This window comes from Aptenodytes forsteri, unplaced genomic scaffold (genome assembly GCF_000699145.1).
Source record: "Aptenodytes forsteri isolate BGI_AS27 unplaced genomic scaffold, ASM69914v1 Scaffold95, whole genome shotgun sequence".
In the NCBI taxonomy this organism is placed as follows: Eukaryota; Metazoa; Chordata; class Aves; order Sphenisciformes; family Spheniscidae; genus Aptenodytes; species Aptenodytes forsteri.
In genome coordinates this window covers 1,396,739-1,412,587 of record NW_008794624.1, presented here as the reverse complement: position 1 = coordinate 1,412,587, position 15,849 = coordinate 1,396,739, and the positions used below count along the sequence as shown (strand labels likewise).

Sequence of the window (15,849 nt, the reverse complement as noted above, 5' to 3'; positions counted from 1 at the left end):
CCAGATTTCTGCCATGCTGCTGGAGAAGGAGCAGGGTGCTGGCCCCTGATCACAGAGGCCTTCAGGGCTTTGGCCATTGCAGAAGCCTGCTGCCCCAAATGAGGAGAGGACAGTGCCACTTACTAGAAAAAATATACCTTTATTTACCATCTGTGTTTTGCTCAGGAGACAAGGGGGGCAGCTGAAGCCATGCCATTGATGGTGGCCAGCACGCCCACACCTGCAGCATGCAGGGAGCGGCAGGACCAGGCCTCCATGGGGGACCCTGATGTGTCAAAAGGGCAGGAAGGGGGTTGGAGATGCTGCTTTAGTCTCAGGCCCCACTGTTCTCCACCGCCGTGTTGTTCAGGTCATGTCAGCAGAGCCTCCCCACCAGCCCCACCACCATGGCACAGTCATGGTTTCTCTCCAGGGTCAGGACCCCCTTCAGGGCACCGCTGCTTCTGGCACGTTCCTTGCAAGGCAGTCAGGATGAGTTAAATAAAGGGGTTGGGGGACATTTTCTGGGATGGGAACAGTTGATAACTTAACACAAAACGAACATACCACGTGTAACGAGCCAGCTGGTAGGCAGGTGCCTGTTGAACAGTCACAGTGCTGAGTGCCCGGGCAGGGTGGCCAGCCATGGCTCGGGGCGGGCAGTTGAGGCCTCCGCACTGCTTGTTCCCACACCAGTGCCTGTGGCATGGCGCAGCACGGCCCAGGCACCCGCAGCCCTGGCTCAAGGGGCCTCCTCAATGCCCACCGGCTGCCCCAAGCTTACCAGGGCCATGACACCATGTGGGGACCCTGGCACCAGCATCTTCTCAGGTAGCAAGTAGTGAGTTTCAACGGGGTCTTCAGCACACTACGTTTTGAGTTTGTTCGTTTTTTCGGAGGGGGAAATGTGCGATTCTCTTTGGGTTGGTGCAGTACAGCTCCGGTGCTTCCCAGAGGTCTGCTTTCAAAGCCTTTACCAGTTGCTTGAGCCCTCTCACGCTGAAGGCCAAAACATGATTTCTTGGTGGGCTTCCTGGTGCGAGACCCTGGCTTGGCCACTGCCGCTCAGGCAGCACTCACCCCTCACACGTCCTAGTGTGTGTGTGGGGGCTGCTGACCATGGTCCAACAGCCCCATTTAAAGCTTAAATAAGCCAAAGAATGTCTTGGATTCCTCAAAATTAACCAGAGCTATTTTGGAGACGTTGACGTGCAAACTGTCCATCTTCCTGAGCTTGAATAAAGCCCCCAGGTAGCTTTTCCGGGCCCACGTTTTCTGGCTCGTACAGTAGTTGATGCCTTTGTCCTCCATCAGTACATGGCTGCCCAGCAAGGCCGGGTTTTTCTTGTAGACGATGTGTGTCAACACCTGGCTGCTGCAGACACTTCCCCGGAAGAGCACATTGGAGTACACAAAGTACAGGCCGGTCTCATTGATGACAAGGCCTTGATCACGATACTGAACACCGTTGGTGAAGGCATGGCCAGAGATGGGTTCCCACTCCAAAGGGAGGTCCCGCTGGGCAGGGTTCCCTGGAAGCCAAAACAAGAGAAAAAGTGCAGTAAGTACAAGCAGTTGTGTGTTTTTTCCTCAAGTCACACCCCATGTCACAAGAAGTCAACTGCTCTCCAAGCCCTTATCTGCAGCCTGGAAAGTCCACCCTGACCTCGCACTGGTGGGAGCTCTCACCTTCACCTCGCTTAACGCCAGCTGCTTGTGACAGCTTTCTGTCCCTCATATCCCAGGTACAAACCAAAAACCAAACCAAAAAACAGAGCCCTCGCTGAAAAGCCTAAATGAGGGGAAGATTTTAGCTGTGGAGTAACTTCCCACTGTCAGAGTACACGTGTTACCAAAGGAAAATAGGAAAACCTGTGTGAGGTTGGTTCCTCACAACTACAACCATGCCACCCTCTCACCCCAACCACGTCTGCCCTATCCCCGGCTCCCACATCTTGCTGGCCCCTCAGCACGTACCTGTTAAGTGTGCTGCCTTCCTCGCTTCCTTTTTCATTGACTGCTCCTTCTGCCCTGCATGAAAATAGGGAAGATGTTAGCCATATGCTCCATGGAGAAGCAGCCCAGAGAGTGGAAGGGAGCTGACCACGAAGCTGAAATGGGGCAGATTCAGAGCAGCACAGGGCACATAAGCACCGTGGCTTAGCACAGCAAGGCAGACCGATGCTTGGGCAAACGCTGCGGGGCAAGAGAAGGAGTTAAAAAGGAAGAGTTGCAGCAAAGGATCCAGATGTGTTCAAAAGCAAGGGGAAAGAGCAAGGAGAGCTTTCATCTTAAAATGTCTCAATCAGTGAGCTCAAGCAGAGGCCTCTCACTCAGAGTGTAGGAGAGGGACAATACTGCCCCTTTACCCAGCATCTGTGGCCCATGCCAAAGTGACTGCTCGTGTCCTGTCATAGACAAGCCTGTTCTGCTGCCACCCTCCAGTCCAGCACTGCCAAGAGCAGATGTACCCATGGCAGCAGACTTCTGTCTGCTGAGTACCAACCCTCCTTAAAAGTAGATCAAAGACGACACTCGAGACATCCTGCAAACCATCCCGCTGGCCGGGCAGACCTTGTCCTCAGAGAGGCAGAGCACAGCTGGGAAAATTCTGCCTTCCCTGGAGGGCTTGGGTCCCCTTGGAGAGATGGGCCAGTTACAGTGACTCGGTATTTGGACCCCATCCCACTCCATCCTTCCCTTCTTAGGATCTACTTCCAAGCATCACGTTCTCCAGTTTTAGAAGCAGCCTTTTCTTTTCTCAAGCCAATTAAATTTTCCTCTCCTCTCCCTTCTCCTTTACACTATTCTCCTGGCTTTATGTATCTATCCCCCTCAAGAAATTCAGGGTTATTATGACTTATGTTCAGCTACTGCTAAAGTAGCCTGTGATCAGAGCACTAAGCTTCCAGTTGAAGTGACAGTTCCCCTTCCCCTAAGCAACAGATTACAAAAATTATTGATATGGGAGTTGATGGGAAGCAGGACTGCCCTTTCCAGAGAATTTTGATATTTCCAAATTTGCTTTTGTTCAATATCAGAACAAACTTGAAAAGAAATTAACTTTCCTACTAACCAAAATCCTCAAGGGGGGCGCGGAATCTTTTCAGATCTAGCAAAAATTGTCAAAAGAGCTGAAAATTTCTTTCCGACTTGGCCATCTTTAAAAAGGGATATCCTCACTGATAACATTAACATGGAATATAAAAGTAAAATAATAGTTTGGAAGTTCAAAATATGATTTTTAAATTGTTCCATTCAGATTGAAACTCTGGTTTTTTCCTAAATGAAATTTAGAAAAATTGGCAGGTTCTTGTGGAAAGTTTCAATTTCACTGAAATGGCATTTCTGAAAGAAAAAAAACCACATACAATCAGGCTCTTCTCAACTAGCTTTGGCTGCAGTGAGACTTTGTACCAAAAGGATTTAGGAAAAAATAAGTTGCGCTCTCAAGGGTGGGAGTGAATCCCCCACCCCCAAAGAAAACGAAACCCTCTGCATCCTCCCAAAATCTTAAAAGAGTAAGGAGAGAAAGAAGTAACACATGCGGTGCCCATCTCCGTTCTCCTCCTTCCATTCATGCTGTCGCTATATGTTAGGACAGCCAGAAACCCACTTTTACAGCAGAGTACCCCCAGTAGCATTGCCCCACTGGGCCTGGGAGGCCCCACAGTGGAGGCACACTGTCCCAGGAACGTATGGCTGACACCTCTAAGCACTCCAGCAAGCAGGGTGCAGGACCCTTTCCCCACACCCCGGAGATAAAGCTCTTTTTCCAGCCAAGCAAGTGAAATCAGGACTTTCAGAGCATCGAGCTGTGACCCTGCCTTTGCCCCCTGATAAGGAGAAGGAAGAGTCTGACAGGAGCATTCACACGCGCTAACACAGAGGAGTTCCTCCTTTATATACACCAACTCACCTATGAGTTTCTCCAAAGCTGGAGGGATGTGTTCAGTGCTGGCAGACTGTCAAAAGAGAAGGGTGATAAGCTGTCTTAGCAGAGTGAGAGCATAAGGGCATTGTCTAAAGCAGCCGAGGACTCTCTTTGACAGTGGCTAATTCTGGGTGCTCATGGGGAGCTGCAAAGTGCTAAGAAATATACAGGGAGAGAGACCTTGCAGCACTCAGAAACATGAAGACATCCAGGCATATCAGTCACCAATAGAGCAATCCCCCACAGTAATAAGCAAACCCCGCTTACACTGGCATGGCAGACATTTAAATGCCACCAGCCTGCCCCTTGGGGAGTTTTGCACCACCTGAGCATCTCAGACCCAATTTTAAATTTTTCTTTTTTTCCTGTTTCCCCAGAGCCTCTGTGACCAGCCGGGCAGACCTCACCTCTCTGAGTTCAGCCAGTTCCTTCTCCAGGTGGAAAATCTGAAACATGCTCAGCCCCACTCCAGTGAGGGCCAGCAGGATCAGCAAGGAGATCACCAGGAAGCCGACACTCCTCCTTTCCCTGTTGTTCCTTACAGTAATAAGCAAACCCCGCTTACACTGGCATGGCAGACATTTAAATGCCACCAGCCTGCCCCTTGGGGAGTTTTGCACCACCTGAGCATCTCAGACCCAATTTTAAATTTTTCTTTTTTTCCTGTTTCCCCAGAGCCTCTGTGACCAGCCGGGCCGACCTCACCTCTCTGAGTTCAGCCAGTTCCTTCTCCAGGTGGAAAAAACATGCTCAACCTCTCTGAGTTCAGCCAGTTCCTTCTCCAGGTGGAAAATCTGAAACATGCTCAGCCCCACTCCAGTGAGGGCCAGCAGGATCAGCAAGGAGATCACCAGGAAGCCGACACTCCTCCTTTCCCTGTTGTTCCTTGGCTTTCTCCTCCGGTCAGGTACTGGCGGTGGGAAAGGACTGACGGGGGGTGCCGGGGGGCAGGAAGTACTTGCATTGGCACAGCCATCCACCCAAAAGATCTGGGGGTACACATAGTTCAAGTTCTGCTGCATGGCTGGGAGTGGGATGGGTTGGACGTGCTTGGCGTGATCGTCCATATGGCAGCCGAAAACTGCCGGGGCTGTCCCAGACTGAGCCCTGGGGGAAGACCCAGCTCTGCCTTTATACGCCTGCATCACTGCGGCAGTGAACACCCAGCTCAGATACTGCAACTCTATGAAAGCCTCAAGCATCAACAGCAAACCCCAAAGAGCTTCCGCCCTCGGCTGCAAGTTTGGGACACCCGCCTGCTCCTCCCACACCAAGGCAGCACGCACACACAGCGAGACCAGCCCAGTGGCAGACTGTGCTCACACAAAACCGCGCTTGGCAGCCAGGCTCGGGAAGCAGGTGCACTCAGCAGCAAAGTGCTTGTGGGGCACGCAAGGGCTGCGCTGGCAGTCAGGGGCTGAGTAATCAGCCCAGCACACACCCACCAGCCAACCACGCTTTCCAGCAGCCCACTCAGGCAGAGGCAGCTGCTTTTCCACTGTGGTGTCGTGGACCACAAGCAGAGCAAAAGGAATGATAAAACCTCTGGCATCCTGCGCAAGAGGGGAGAGACAGAGCTGAGGACTCCTTCCCTCGGCAGAAGGATGAAGACCTGATCCCAAGTGCGGCTGTAGGTGCTGGGGAATTGCTTCATTTCACACAGGACAAATTACATACTGCTGTCTGTTGCGCATCCCGCCTTTTCCTTGGCTGCTCCCTAGGGCACGGATCCTGAGTCACAGAACACCATCCCACTGTGATAAAAAACAACGTAACTGAGAAGAGGAAGACATCATCAGTGCTGCAGCCCCAGCAGAGCTGCCCCGGCATTAACAGCCCAGGTAGAGCCAGCTCAGTGGGCTGCCTTCACCCACACCAAATCACTGCAGGGCACTGGCCAGGCTGAACCAGCAGTGTGCTGTAACATGGGAAACGCACAGTGCCTTGGGGCACAAGCAGGCTCTTATGGCAGCTTCTGCTGCCCCTCTAACTTTTGCAAATAATATCTCCAATCCCACAGTCCTCTTCTAACCTGAAGAAGCCTTAGAGAGGGAAGGGCTTTTTTATCATCTCTTCAGGTCAATGCTGAGCACTGTAGCAGGACCTAACCTGGCTGAGTAACTTGTGATTAAAGCCTGGGGTAGACACTGTGCTACTCATCTTGGTAGAATTTCTCTTGCCTTCCAAGAAAGGATCCAGAATTCAGGCCATGCTGCAAGGACCAGCACTTATAAGAGCTCATTACAAGATCATAGTGAGGAGAGACAGGGACATTTCCATTCCTCGGTTTCCAATTTCTCAATTTCCATTCCTCATTGACTGCAGATTTCTAAGTGGTGGCAATGAGATTTTCCCCGCAGATTTACAGATGCACACAAGTGATTATAAGCAGCAGTTTGCTCTTCCATTTTACAGACCTATGTTGAAGTGTGTGTTTGTATGGGGTAGTGTTTAAAAAAAAGGAAATGCTTAATACAAGAACAAACTGGAGATTTGTCTCCTCTGTGGCTGAAGGAAACGATCCCAACACGCAAGGCTTTGATCTTGAACATCAAAACTAGGGTCTGAGAACAGCATGCTTTAACAACATATGCACACTTGTTTCTCCAAAGCAAGGGCTCAGCTTTGAATCCAACCACACCAATAAGTCAGACGTGTCCTCAAAGCCTTGCCTGTACCACCAGACACTCCACTGCTTTTTGAAGATGTTCACCACAGCCGTTTGCTGCAGCAGTGATCCACAGCATGAGAGGTTTCAGCAACCCATCTGGCTCTTCCTCATACTTCTAGGTTTCTGACATAAAAGACACCAAAGCAACACAAATCCAGCTCCTGAAGTTCAAGTCTGGTCATGCCTACCCTCACTCAGTCCTCCCCTCTGCATCCCAGAACAGCACTCCCCAGCCAGCCCGAGGACAGGTCCTCATCCACTGCTACTATCATTACAAGAGAAGGTCACACAAAGGGCTGGGATCAGTGGTTCCCATGCCACATGGTGAACTTCAGTCTGCTAGCCAGTGCTGGGCATGGAGAAAGAGAGATGCCTCCAAGGCACAGGGAGCCAAGAGAGGCAGCAGGACAGTTGGGAAAGCATCTCCTGCCAGCACGCCCGCCACCATCCCGCCTGCACAGCACCCCAGCCCGGCTGCTGCCACGGACGCCTGAGCCACACATGGGGGGACTTCGCCACCCACTCGGGCTCCTCGCTCAGCAGTGAGTGCCTGCACTCCCTTGCTCTCAGAGCGGTGAGCACAGCATGCCCATGGCTCTTCACAACACGGACATGGGTGTCAGGGAGTTCCCATTTCTTTAATGCCCTCTTTCTTAATGCCATTTCTTAATGGCCCATTCAACTGCTGTAAAATACGATGGCTCAGGGAGCAGGGACTGAAGCCCAGGACTTCCTCAAAGTTGGAGGTATTGCTGACAAGCATGTCAAAAGTCATCGAGCACGCAGCTTTGCCTGGAGAGGACCCACTCAAGTTTTTTCTGACGCTGACTGTGTTTAATGCAGACAGCTTACCTTGGTGGGATTGCAGGCTCAGTAGCAGTGTCCCTTAAATGTCAGAAGTGTGCTTGTTTCTCACCCACTGCTTCCTATTTTCACAAAGATTTTTTTATGGGTGGGTGAGAGGGCAGAGGTGATGAACCCAATGAAAGACATCTCAGCCATGTCTGCTGCATCTTCTCTTTCGAATGCTCAGATCAAGAACCTGCTAATAACACATGTTGTGGCAAGCCAAAGATTGGGGCTATTTTACCATCAAAGGATCATTTTTGGTGCACAGCACGCTTTCAGAGACCTCTTCCTTCCTAGCACACTCTACTGTGCTGGTCCTGCTGTCACACTCTATTTCCGCTGTCACCACCTTCAGAGATCACCAAGATGATACACACTGGAAGACAGTGGCAAGCCGGGCTGTGTCTGTGTAGCATGTCATGATGCCTGCAGGCTCTGTGTTCTGCTGGCTTCCTATTGCTCGAGCAACACACAATGTTTTCAGGGTTTTTGAAATAATAGTGGGACAATTCGCTGTAGGTAGACACTTAAGTCACATGAATCTATTTTGCTAGAAGGTCTAGAGCCAGAATTTAGACAAGGTTGAGCTCTCCTAAAATGTGGGGCCAGGACAGCTGGGCAGGAAAGGAGGACGTAAGAAGGACAAAAGGGGTGTCAGATTTGCGTATCTGCCTCCCTATCCCCCTCTTCACCCAGTCTGCAAAATGCACACTGTTTTCAGCAGCCTTATTATGTCATTTGAACAGGAGGGAATATTTTCAAATGGAAACACCTCCCATACCCTTTATCAGAGATTGATCCCCTTTGCCAAAAACAACAGAAGACACAGTTACACAGACAGAAAAAGAGCATTTGCTCAGAAGAACCCCCTCCATCCCCACCTCGCCCCCAGAGGAGGGGTGGGAGCTCTTATTAACATTACACACTATTATGCTAAAGTTTATGTTGTCAGCAAAGAGAATCAGCCAGCAACTGAAGGTTTGTATCAGCAGATTTAAGGACAAAAGGACAACCTGCTTGAAATACAACAAAGAAAGCAGGACTTGAACAATGATCCAGATCTAATACTTGACAGAAAATAAAATTTAAAAAAACCCGTAAGTGTGAACCACTGTGTAGGAGAGGCTGTCATCAGGTTCTGGACAGAGTCAGATATGTGTTTATCTGAAAGTGATTAACAAATATTTCCTATTACACTAGTGACTAGTGGAAATGCTAAAAAGCCCACAAGGCTGCATAAATTACACCCAAGAATAACTGAAGTTGAGAATCATTCGCATTCAAAAAACAGAATTCAAAACATTAGCCCGAGATATTAACAGCCTCGGCAATCTTTTGCGGTCCCAGGCTAAACCGTGCCATCAGAGCCAGGAGAAGCAACTACTGCAAACCCAGTAAGGATCAGCCACAGCTGGCAGAAGAGATGGCACCCATTAACGCTCACCAGTGGAACGAGTAACTGAGAGCACCATCCAGGACAAGGCTTCCGATTTTCCACCAGGATTGTCCTCAACACAGAGCTATTTCAACACCTTTACCACAGATCTGGAGAAAACCAAGCAAAATATTACACTAGTAATATTTGCAGATTAAAATAACTGGTAAGAGATCCTAAGTAGCCATGAGGACAGAGAATTCAATCAGAAGGAAACAAGTCTAGAAACAAAGACTGCAGATCAAAATTTTTAGGTAGAAAATAACATCCTAGAAAGAAAACAGTTCTGAAACTGATAGAGAGGCTATCCAGCTGGACATGAGCTTCCAGCAGGGAAAGCCCACAGGCTCCCATAGGTATGAGCTCACATATAGCACTACACAGCTACAGACGGTCCCAGAACCCACATTGCAAGTTTATGTTCCACTTCAGAGTGGCTCAGGAAGAAGTTGCAGTAACAGCCAGACAGCAAAGGCATTCAACGTGGTCCATTCAAGAGCAGATTGGCAGGGAGGGACGGACAGCGCGTGAAACACTTGCATAGAGAGGGACGATTTCCAGCAGCAGAGGGCTCTTGAATCTCACAGAAAAAAGCCTTCCCAGGAAGCCACTAACTGGGAGCCACAGCTGAAGGAGTTTGCCCAAAAGACACGGATTTTTGACTGGATGTTGGAATGGATGCTTGTGAGAACTGCCTCCAAAGGTAGCAGGATCTCCATCCACTGAAGCGTTCAAGGGGCATGGAAGACACCAGAACTCACCAAGCCTTTGCAGTGAGTGCTGACGTCTTAGTGTTGTTTCTATATTATGGTTTTTTAACAGTTCAGTTTTCCCAGGCAAGGGTGAGGGTTTTCATTTCCACAACTGCACTTTGCCAGAAGCATTTACGGCACATGTAGAGTCATGTCTTGGTGCCAACAGCTCACAAGGAAGACATTTGCATATTTAACTCAAGAGCAGGTTTCAAAATCCATTTCTAACAGCTCTGGCCTGGCGTTGCAGTGCTTAATATGGCCTTCCTCCAGTGAGCAAGGTGCTTTGTGCTCTCCTTCATTAAGCATGTGCCAACTACACTATGATCCCAACAAGCAGGCAGCAGCCCTGCGTTCAGCAGAAGAAATACAGGGCTCTGATCTGAGGTGGGAGAGAATCCAAGTGGGGAAGGAGCCAAAACAGCTGAGAAAAAGAACTGAAAGCGCAGAGTAAGATTTTATTTCTTTTGTGCCTGCAGTAAGAGCAAGGAAATGAGGTATAGGGGTTACGAGGTAATGGGATCTATTGCTTGAACATCCGAGAAAGCGAGAAGCAGGTCATTTCATAACATACAATAGCTTAGTCATGGGTCAAAATGGAACAAGGTGTTGCAGCCACTCAGAGGTTGTGAGGAAGACCACAGCAAACGTGCAGGTGTTGATTTCCCGTCCTCTCCTGTGATGGCTGAGAACTGCATTCACAAGCCGTTCAGCGGAACCCATGCCCTGCCTCAGGCTGCCAGCACAAAGCCAGCCTTGGCCCTGGAAAATGTCAGCTGGCTCTGCTGGCCTGTGTAGCCTAGTCAGTATTTGACAATTTTATTCCCATTCTCAGCCCATTAAAAGAAAAAAAAAAAAAGAAACTGAGATCTACCCTGAGATCCCTACTGAGTTCCACCAGGATCACACCTCAGCTCTGCATCAGTGAGTGAATTCAGGCCCTCCAGCATTCACTTGGCAAACGGAGAGCCCAACACCAGATGTGCTCATCTCATTACACAAGCACCCTGACACCAGTGACCCACATCAGCCAACTTCCCAAAACCCCAAGGGACCTTCAGCTGACTTTCCTGGGATTTGAGATACAGGTGGTTTCATGGGCAAGGTAACACGACCTTGATGTTTCAGCAGTAACCATGTCAAATTATGAATAGAAGATACTCACTAGCTGCTTCGAGTTATTTTTCTGAAAAAAGTCACAGACAAGGATTCTAGTTTGGTGCGAGCGCACAGAGGGCCCAGCAGCTGGATGTAGGCTGTAGCCGCCACATCTAACAAAGGAAAAACAAGCCTCGAGATGGCAAACAAATTTCTTTTCCATTTCTAGGTCCACAAAATGCAGTTAACCTCATCTCCATTCCCTACCAAAAGCCATACCTCTAATCTGTGACTTAATTAGTGTCTCTAATGAAAAGCAGCATGGGCAAGACTAGTTGCAGCTCCCAGGCCATGTGTCCACTATGAGAGACAGCAGTAAGGCAGCAGAAAGCTCCTTGGTAGTTTCTTTTAAAATGACTATTCTTAAATTAGAGAAGGGATACGTAAGAAAGATTCACGAGTTGCACTATCCTTTCCTAAGCTAACACATTTTATCTAAACAAGCTCCGGGAACACTGATTCTTCTCGAGCTGTTAGAAACCCCAGTAATTTCTTCAGCAGTACCTGATGCTGTTTGACACTCACGGTTTCCAGGAGATGAGACACACGCTGCTCGATAGCCTACCCACCGCACTTTGTGGTCAGGGCTCTACACTTTAATTGTTCCAAATGAAGTGGAACAAGTTTGTACCTAATTAAATGAAGCATGGTAAGCTGTTCCATCTTGTTTCATCTTGCACTGCAAGTTGGCAAAAGCAGAAGGCACACAAAGACACCTTATACTTTAGTTCTCTACTTACCAACACCACACAGCTGGTAGAGTTTGCATATTTTAAAAGTATTGGATTTCCACTCTGATGCTTAATGTCTATAACCTAAATACCTTATTTTGGCAAACATGGCTAGTAATTCACTTACACAATGCGTATGTTTGTGACTATCCATCCTCCCACGGAAACATTTGTGTTGCTTAAATACATTTTGACCTTGGGCTCAAGACGTGCCCAAGGACTGCAAGGATGCAGCCCTCACTACTGCAGACACATGCTAGTTTCTTGGTATTTTACACCAACAACTGTCCAACCTTATTATGCAATATCACAAGATGGACTAGGCCCTCCCTTTAAGTATCCACGCCACAGGAATTTGTCAAGATTTATAAGCTGTCTTCATTAGAAACGATTATCTCTATATAAAGATTATGACCAATTTAAGAGACTTGATTTCACCAAAGAATGAAGTTCTGAAAGTAGAGTCAGTGTGACATTAATAAAACTGGAAGTAAAAAATGACTCAAGAGCCCACATGAAAGGATAATATTAAACAGTAAGAACTTGACTTTAAGAGCCTTTTTTTTTTAAAAAAAAAAGTGGTTACAAATCATTAACAGCAGCAAGGCAGCAGCAGGCAGAAGCTGTGGTTCAATCTCCAGTCTACTGCCAGAACACTCTGAAGTTTGCAATAGCACAATCAGCTCAGCAGGTTCCTTCAGACATTGGCTTTCTCAGTGGCTGAAGCATGACCTATGCTTTGAGTGGAAAGTTTAGACCTAGGCGTAGTTGAAATGTTTAGGCAGCGTATTTATGAGAATATGAATGGCACTCCTTGGCTGACATGCACCAGCAGTGACTCTATGATAGATGTGCTTTATTCACAGGAGTCATTGCTGCTAACAGCCATCTCTGCTGATCCAGCACAAAAAAACCTAGGCTGACATTTTTCACCACACGACCCAAATTTCTGTTAGCCAGATACTTAAAATACCAGAAAAGTCTGCACTGGGGGCACTGCCTTTGCTCCCCATCACACCAGCTGAATTCACCAAACTCCTGTTGACACAGAGAAATGCTGCTAATTCATCAACTTTCCAAGGGATCTTCAAGGATTGCTCACCAGTGCTGTGGGGTAATCCAGTCCAGGAAGCAAATGTATGCAGGACAAAGTAAGAAGTGGTCCATTACAGCAAAACAGAAAAGGACAAGGAAGAAAGTTTCTGGCCATCCATGGAACCGCTGCTTCCCCCTCCTTGCCCCAGAGCTATATATGCTCACACTGTATAGTTGATAAATACGTACGGCCACCACCATTTTTGGTTTGTTTCACAACCAAATTTGCTTTCATGCAACACTTACAGGCCAGCTAAAACCAAGGAAAAATAAACCTCCCTGTTAGAGACACATTTGTCGCCTGCATATTGCATCGTGACTCATTTGGCCTCGTTCTACACCTACCAGCACATTCTAGGTCTGTCACTCTTCGGTTTATAGCCAGATAGTGACAATGGGCTGTTTTAAGAACTCAGTCATGTCCAGCTTCAGCTGATTCTTATTGACGAGAAGAACAGCTCAGTGATTGCCAGGGCAGTAAAGGAAAGCACACTTCCTACAAGCGATGTATCAAGAGGAAGGCCAGTAAATAAAAAAACCTGCACCACAAAAAACCACCCCCCAAACCCCCCCCCCCACCAAAGCAAACCCCACATTCAATTGCTTTTTAAATCATAGCGCTCCCTATGATGAAGCAGAGAGTCTTGAGGCACTCGAGAGAAATTAGTGCTGGGGAGGTCTCATTTGGCAAGAGTAGACACTGGACAGCCAGTGAATTCAGCATTTGGCTGCATGCAGTGGTGCTATGCTTGCTAGAAGTAAGTTAGGAGGAAGGGACTGGTAAGGGGCAAAATTCAAGCTGAAAACTCTGGTTTGAAATGATAAATGACTATCTCACATTTTCTTTTAATGGCCTTTTCTATCCTTCACAAACCTTCGCTCTGAGTACCAAGAGGTAATTTCATGCAGTCATTCTCACAGAAAGCTACCACTTTTAAGGATCCCCCAGGTCAAGGTGTGAACCGATACCTGCTGGAAACTTTTCTAGCAGTTTCACATGGCCAGGATTCCTGAACTTTCAGACAAACCACCACTCAGCCTTCAGCTTCCCTTCTCCCCTCTTCTTTTTTTTTAAATAGACAAACACATGTAGGCTGATAAGTAAGTTTGTGAACCCCTTATTATGGCCCAAAGGACCCCAGTCCTAGTTCTGCACTGAAATTTAAAGACCAGTCCTTCTCAGAGAAGAAATTAAGCCACAAGTTCCATTTTCAAAGGAGAAATGCCAGTAAATGAAAGACAAAGTGTTCAGATTTATTTGGAAATTCACAGTTTCTAATGGCACTACAGCTCTGTAGTTACATACTCTTGTTCCACAACACTGTATGCTGCACTCAGGTGGTACGTATTTTCCTCATCGAGGTTTGAAACCCTTCTGAATTCACGTTCAACACGTCTGGTTCATGTGCTCTGACTGGCTAATTGTGCAGATCAACTCCAAAAGTACATCACCTTAAAGTATTCATAAACTAACAAGAAAGCAGCAAAAAAATCAAAGGCTTTAAATAAGTCACATTACATACAATACCCAGGAAAGGCATTAGATCTGTTAAAAAGGGTACCACTAAAAGTGCTCAATAAGTTAACTTTTTACAACGTGAACCTGTAACACCTGCCAAAAGGAATAACCTTTTGTTCCACTCGCTCAGATACACACTCAACATTTCAGCAATCACACATCCTATAGTTTCCAAATATACAGTCACAGTCAAAATAAAAAACACTTGGATATGAAAATACCAACCATACAAACACTGCACATTTGTTAGCCAATACAAAAGCAAACGTTATGGAAATACCCACTTTGAACCAACCCGACTGGTCAGACTTCAAGGCTTTGCAAACTCAACACATCCAGAGCTGGCTCAGAGAACAGCCCAGCTGCACCAGCTCGCCCTCGCATTCTTCAGCCGAGCCTTTTCCTGAACTCTCAGTACAGAAACAGTGAGCATTCCCCATTCACTTCCTTCAGAGAACTACAGCAGGCAATTTAGGTAACAAACGCATTCATCAGCCTCAGATCCCGCTGTACACAGGAAATCCTGAAGAGCGACTGTCATTCATTTAGTACATCAGACTACAGCTCTGATTTGTAACTGAAGGTGGAAATAAACATGATTACCATCCCTAGTGAGATTTTCCTCAACCGAGTTTGCAAAACCAGAATCTAGTCAGGCAAGTCCATCTATTAGTATTTTTACAGTATCCAGTCCACATTACTGAGTCCAGCGGAAGGCCAACACATGTCCCTTTACAGCACTGTAGTGTTGCATCTTCAAAAAAAGCTAGAGAAATTACAAAATAAATCAAATGACAAACAATTGTATCTCCCCTCTTCCAGTGGCATTATAAATAGACAAAAGGCACATAAATATGGGAAGGTGCAAGAAATAGGAACAAAGCTAAAGGAAGAGGATTAGGCTTTTATCCCTATTCCACCCAACAAACTGGGTTTCAAAAAATCTCTGCCCCAGGAACTGTGAAAAAAAACCTTTATAAAATGAACCCTGCCCTCCCTCCCCCCAAGCTGTTCTCATAGGAAATTATCAGCCTCGTAAAGCTGCAGCTTATAGCCAAGATTGACACAATCCCATCTATTTAAAAAGGCAGAAACCAAATTTCTGAATACTTTCCAATTAGTTGAGCTCTTCATCTCCCACTATCCTCCCACAGAATACCACAGACTGTTCTCAAACGAACAAACACCCTCCTGTTTGAGAAGTTCAGCTAGTTTTAGATGTGTCCAGAAACTGCCGTGACACCAAGTGTTCCCACTGTTATATCTTTGTTTCCTTTGATTATGTCATGCAGGCTTGGCATTGACCCTGACTTAGTCTGTATTAGAGTTTTTATAAGCTTCCCTTGGTCTGAAACTTTAGACCGTCTTCGTTTTATAGCCCTCTTCTCAGTTTTTGTCTTTTGGGTCTGTCCATTGCACAGACTCGTACACGCTGAAATGCCACAAAAATAGGACTCCTCAGACTGCGATGACGTTTCGGAGCTTCCTTCAGATGGAGGACCCTTATACGAAGAGTGATAAACTTCCCCAATGTTAGAGAAGTCCCTCTGGTTCGTAAACGGCTTCCTTCCTTTAATTTCCCCGTTGGCTATTGGATGCAGAGGCTCTGTTGTTGGCTTAATAGTCTCTATTTTTTCGCTTTTGTATTTACAACGCTTTTTCTGAAACCACAAGTAAAGAGAGAAACAGTTAGGTTCTGGAAGGCAAGCAGAGCGTAAAAACCAAG

General features: G+C 47.2%; 2 protein-coding genes across 2 annotated transcripts in view; both read right to left on the bottom strand.

Moving 5' to 3' along the window:
* Nucleotides 1–1,065: 1,065 nt before the first annotated feature.
* On the bottom strand, nt 1,066–5,058 carry FASLG (Fas ligand). The gene is made up of 4 exons (XM_009273300.1): nt 4,669–5,058; nt 3,899–3,944; nt 1,957–2,010; nt 1,066–1,511 (listed from the first exon to the last, which is right to left on the bottom strand). The coding sequence occupies exons 1-4, from the start codon at nt 5,056–5,058 to the stop codon at nt 1,117–1,119; spliced, it is 885 nt and encodes a 294-aa protein (XP_009271575.1). The 3' UTR covers nt 1,066–1,116.
* Nucleotides 5,059–13,837: 8,779 nt separating this feature from the next.
* The window catches only part of SUCO (SUN domain containing ossification factor), a 55,517-nt gene continuing 53,505 nt past the window's right edge, over nt 13,838–15,849 (bottom strand). Inside the window, exon 26 of the mRNA XM_019470487.1 lies at nt 13,838–15,784. Within this exon, the coding sequence (XP_019326032.1) occupies nt 15,338–15,784 (447 nt within the window). The 3' untranslated portion in view covers nt 13,838–15,337. The remainder of the gene's footprint in view (nt 15,785–15,849) is intronic.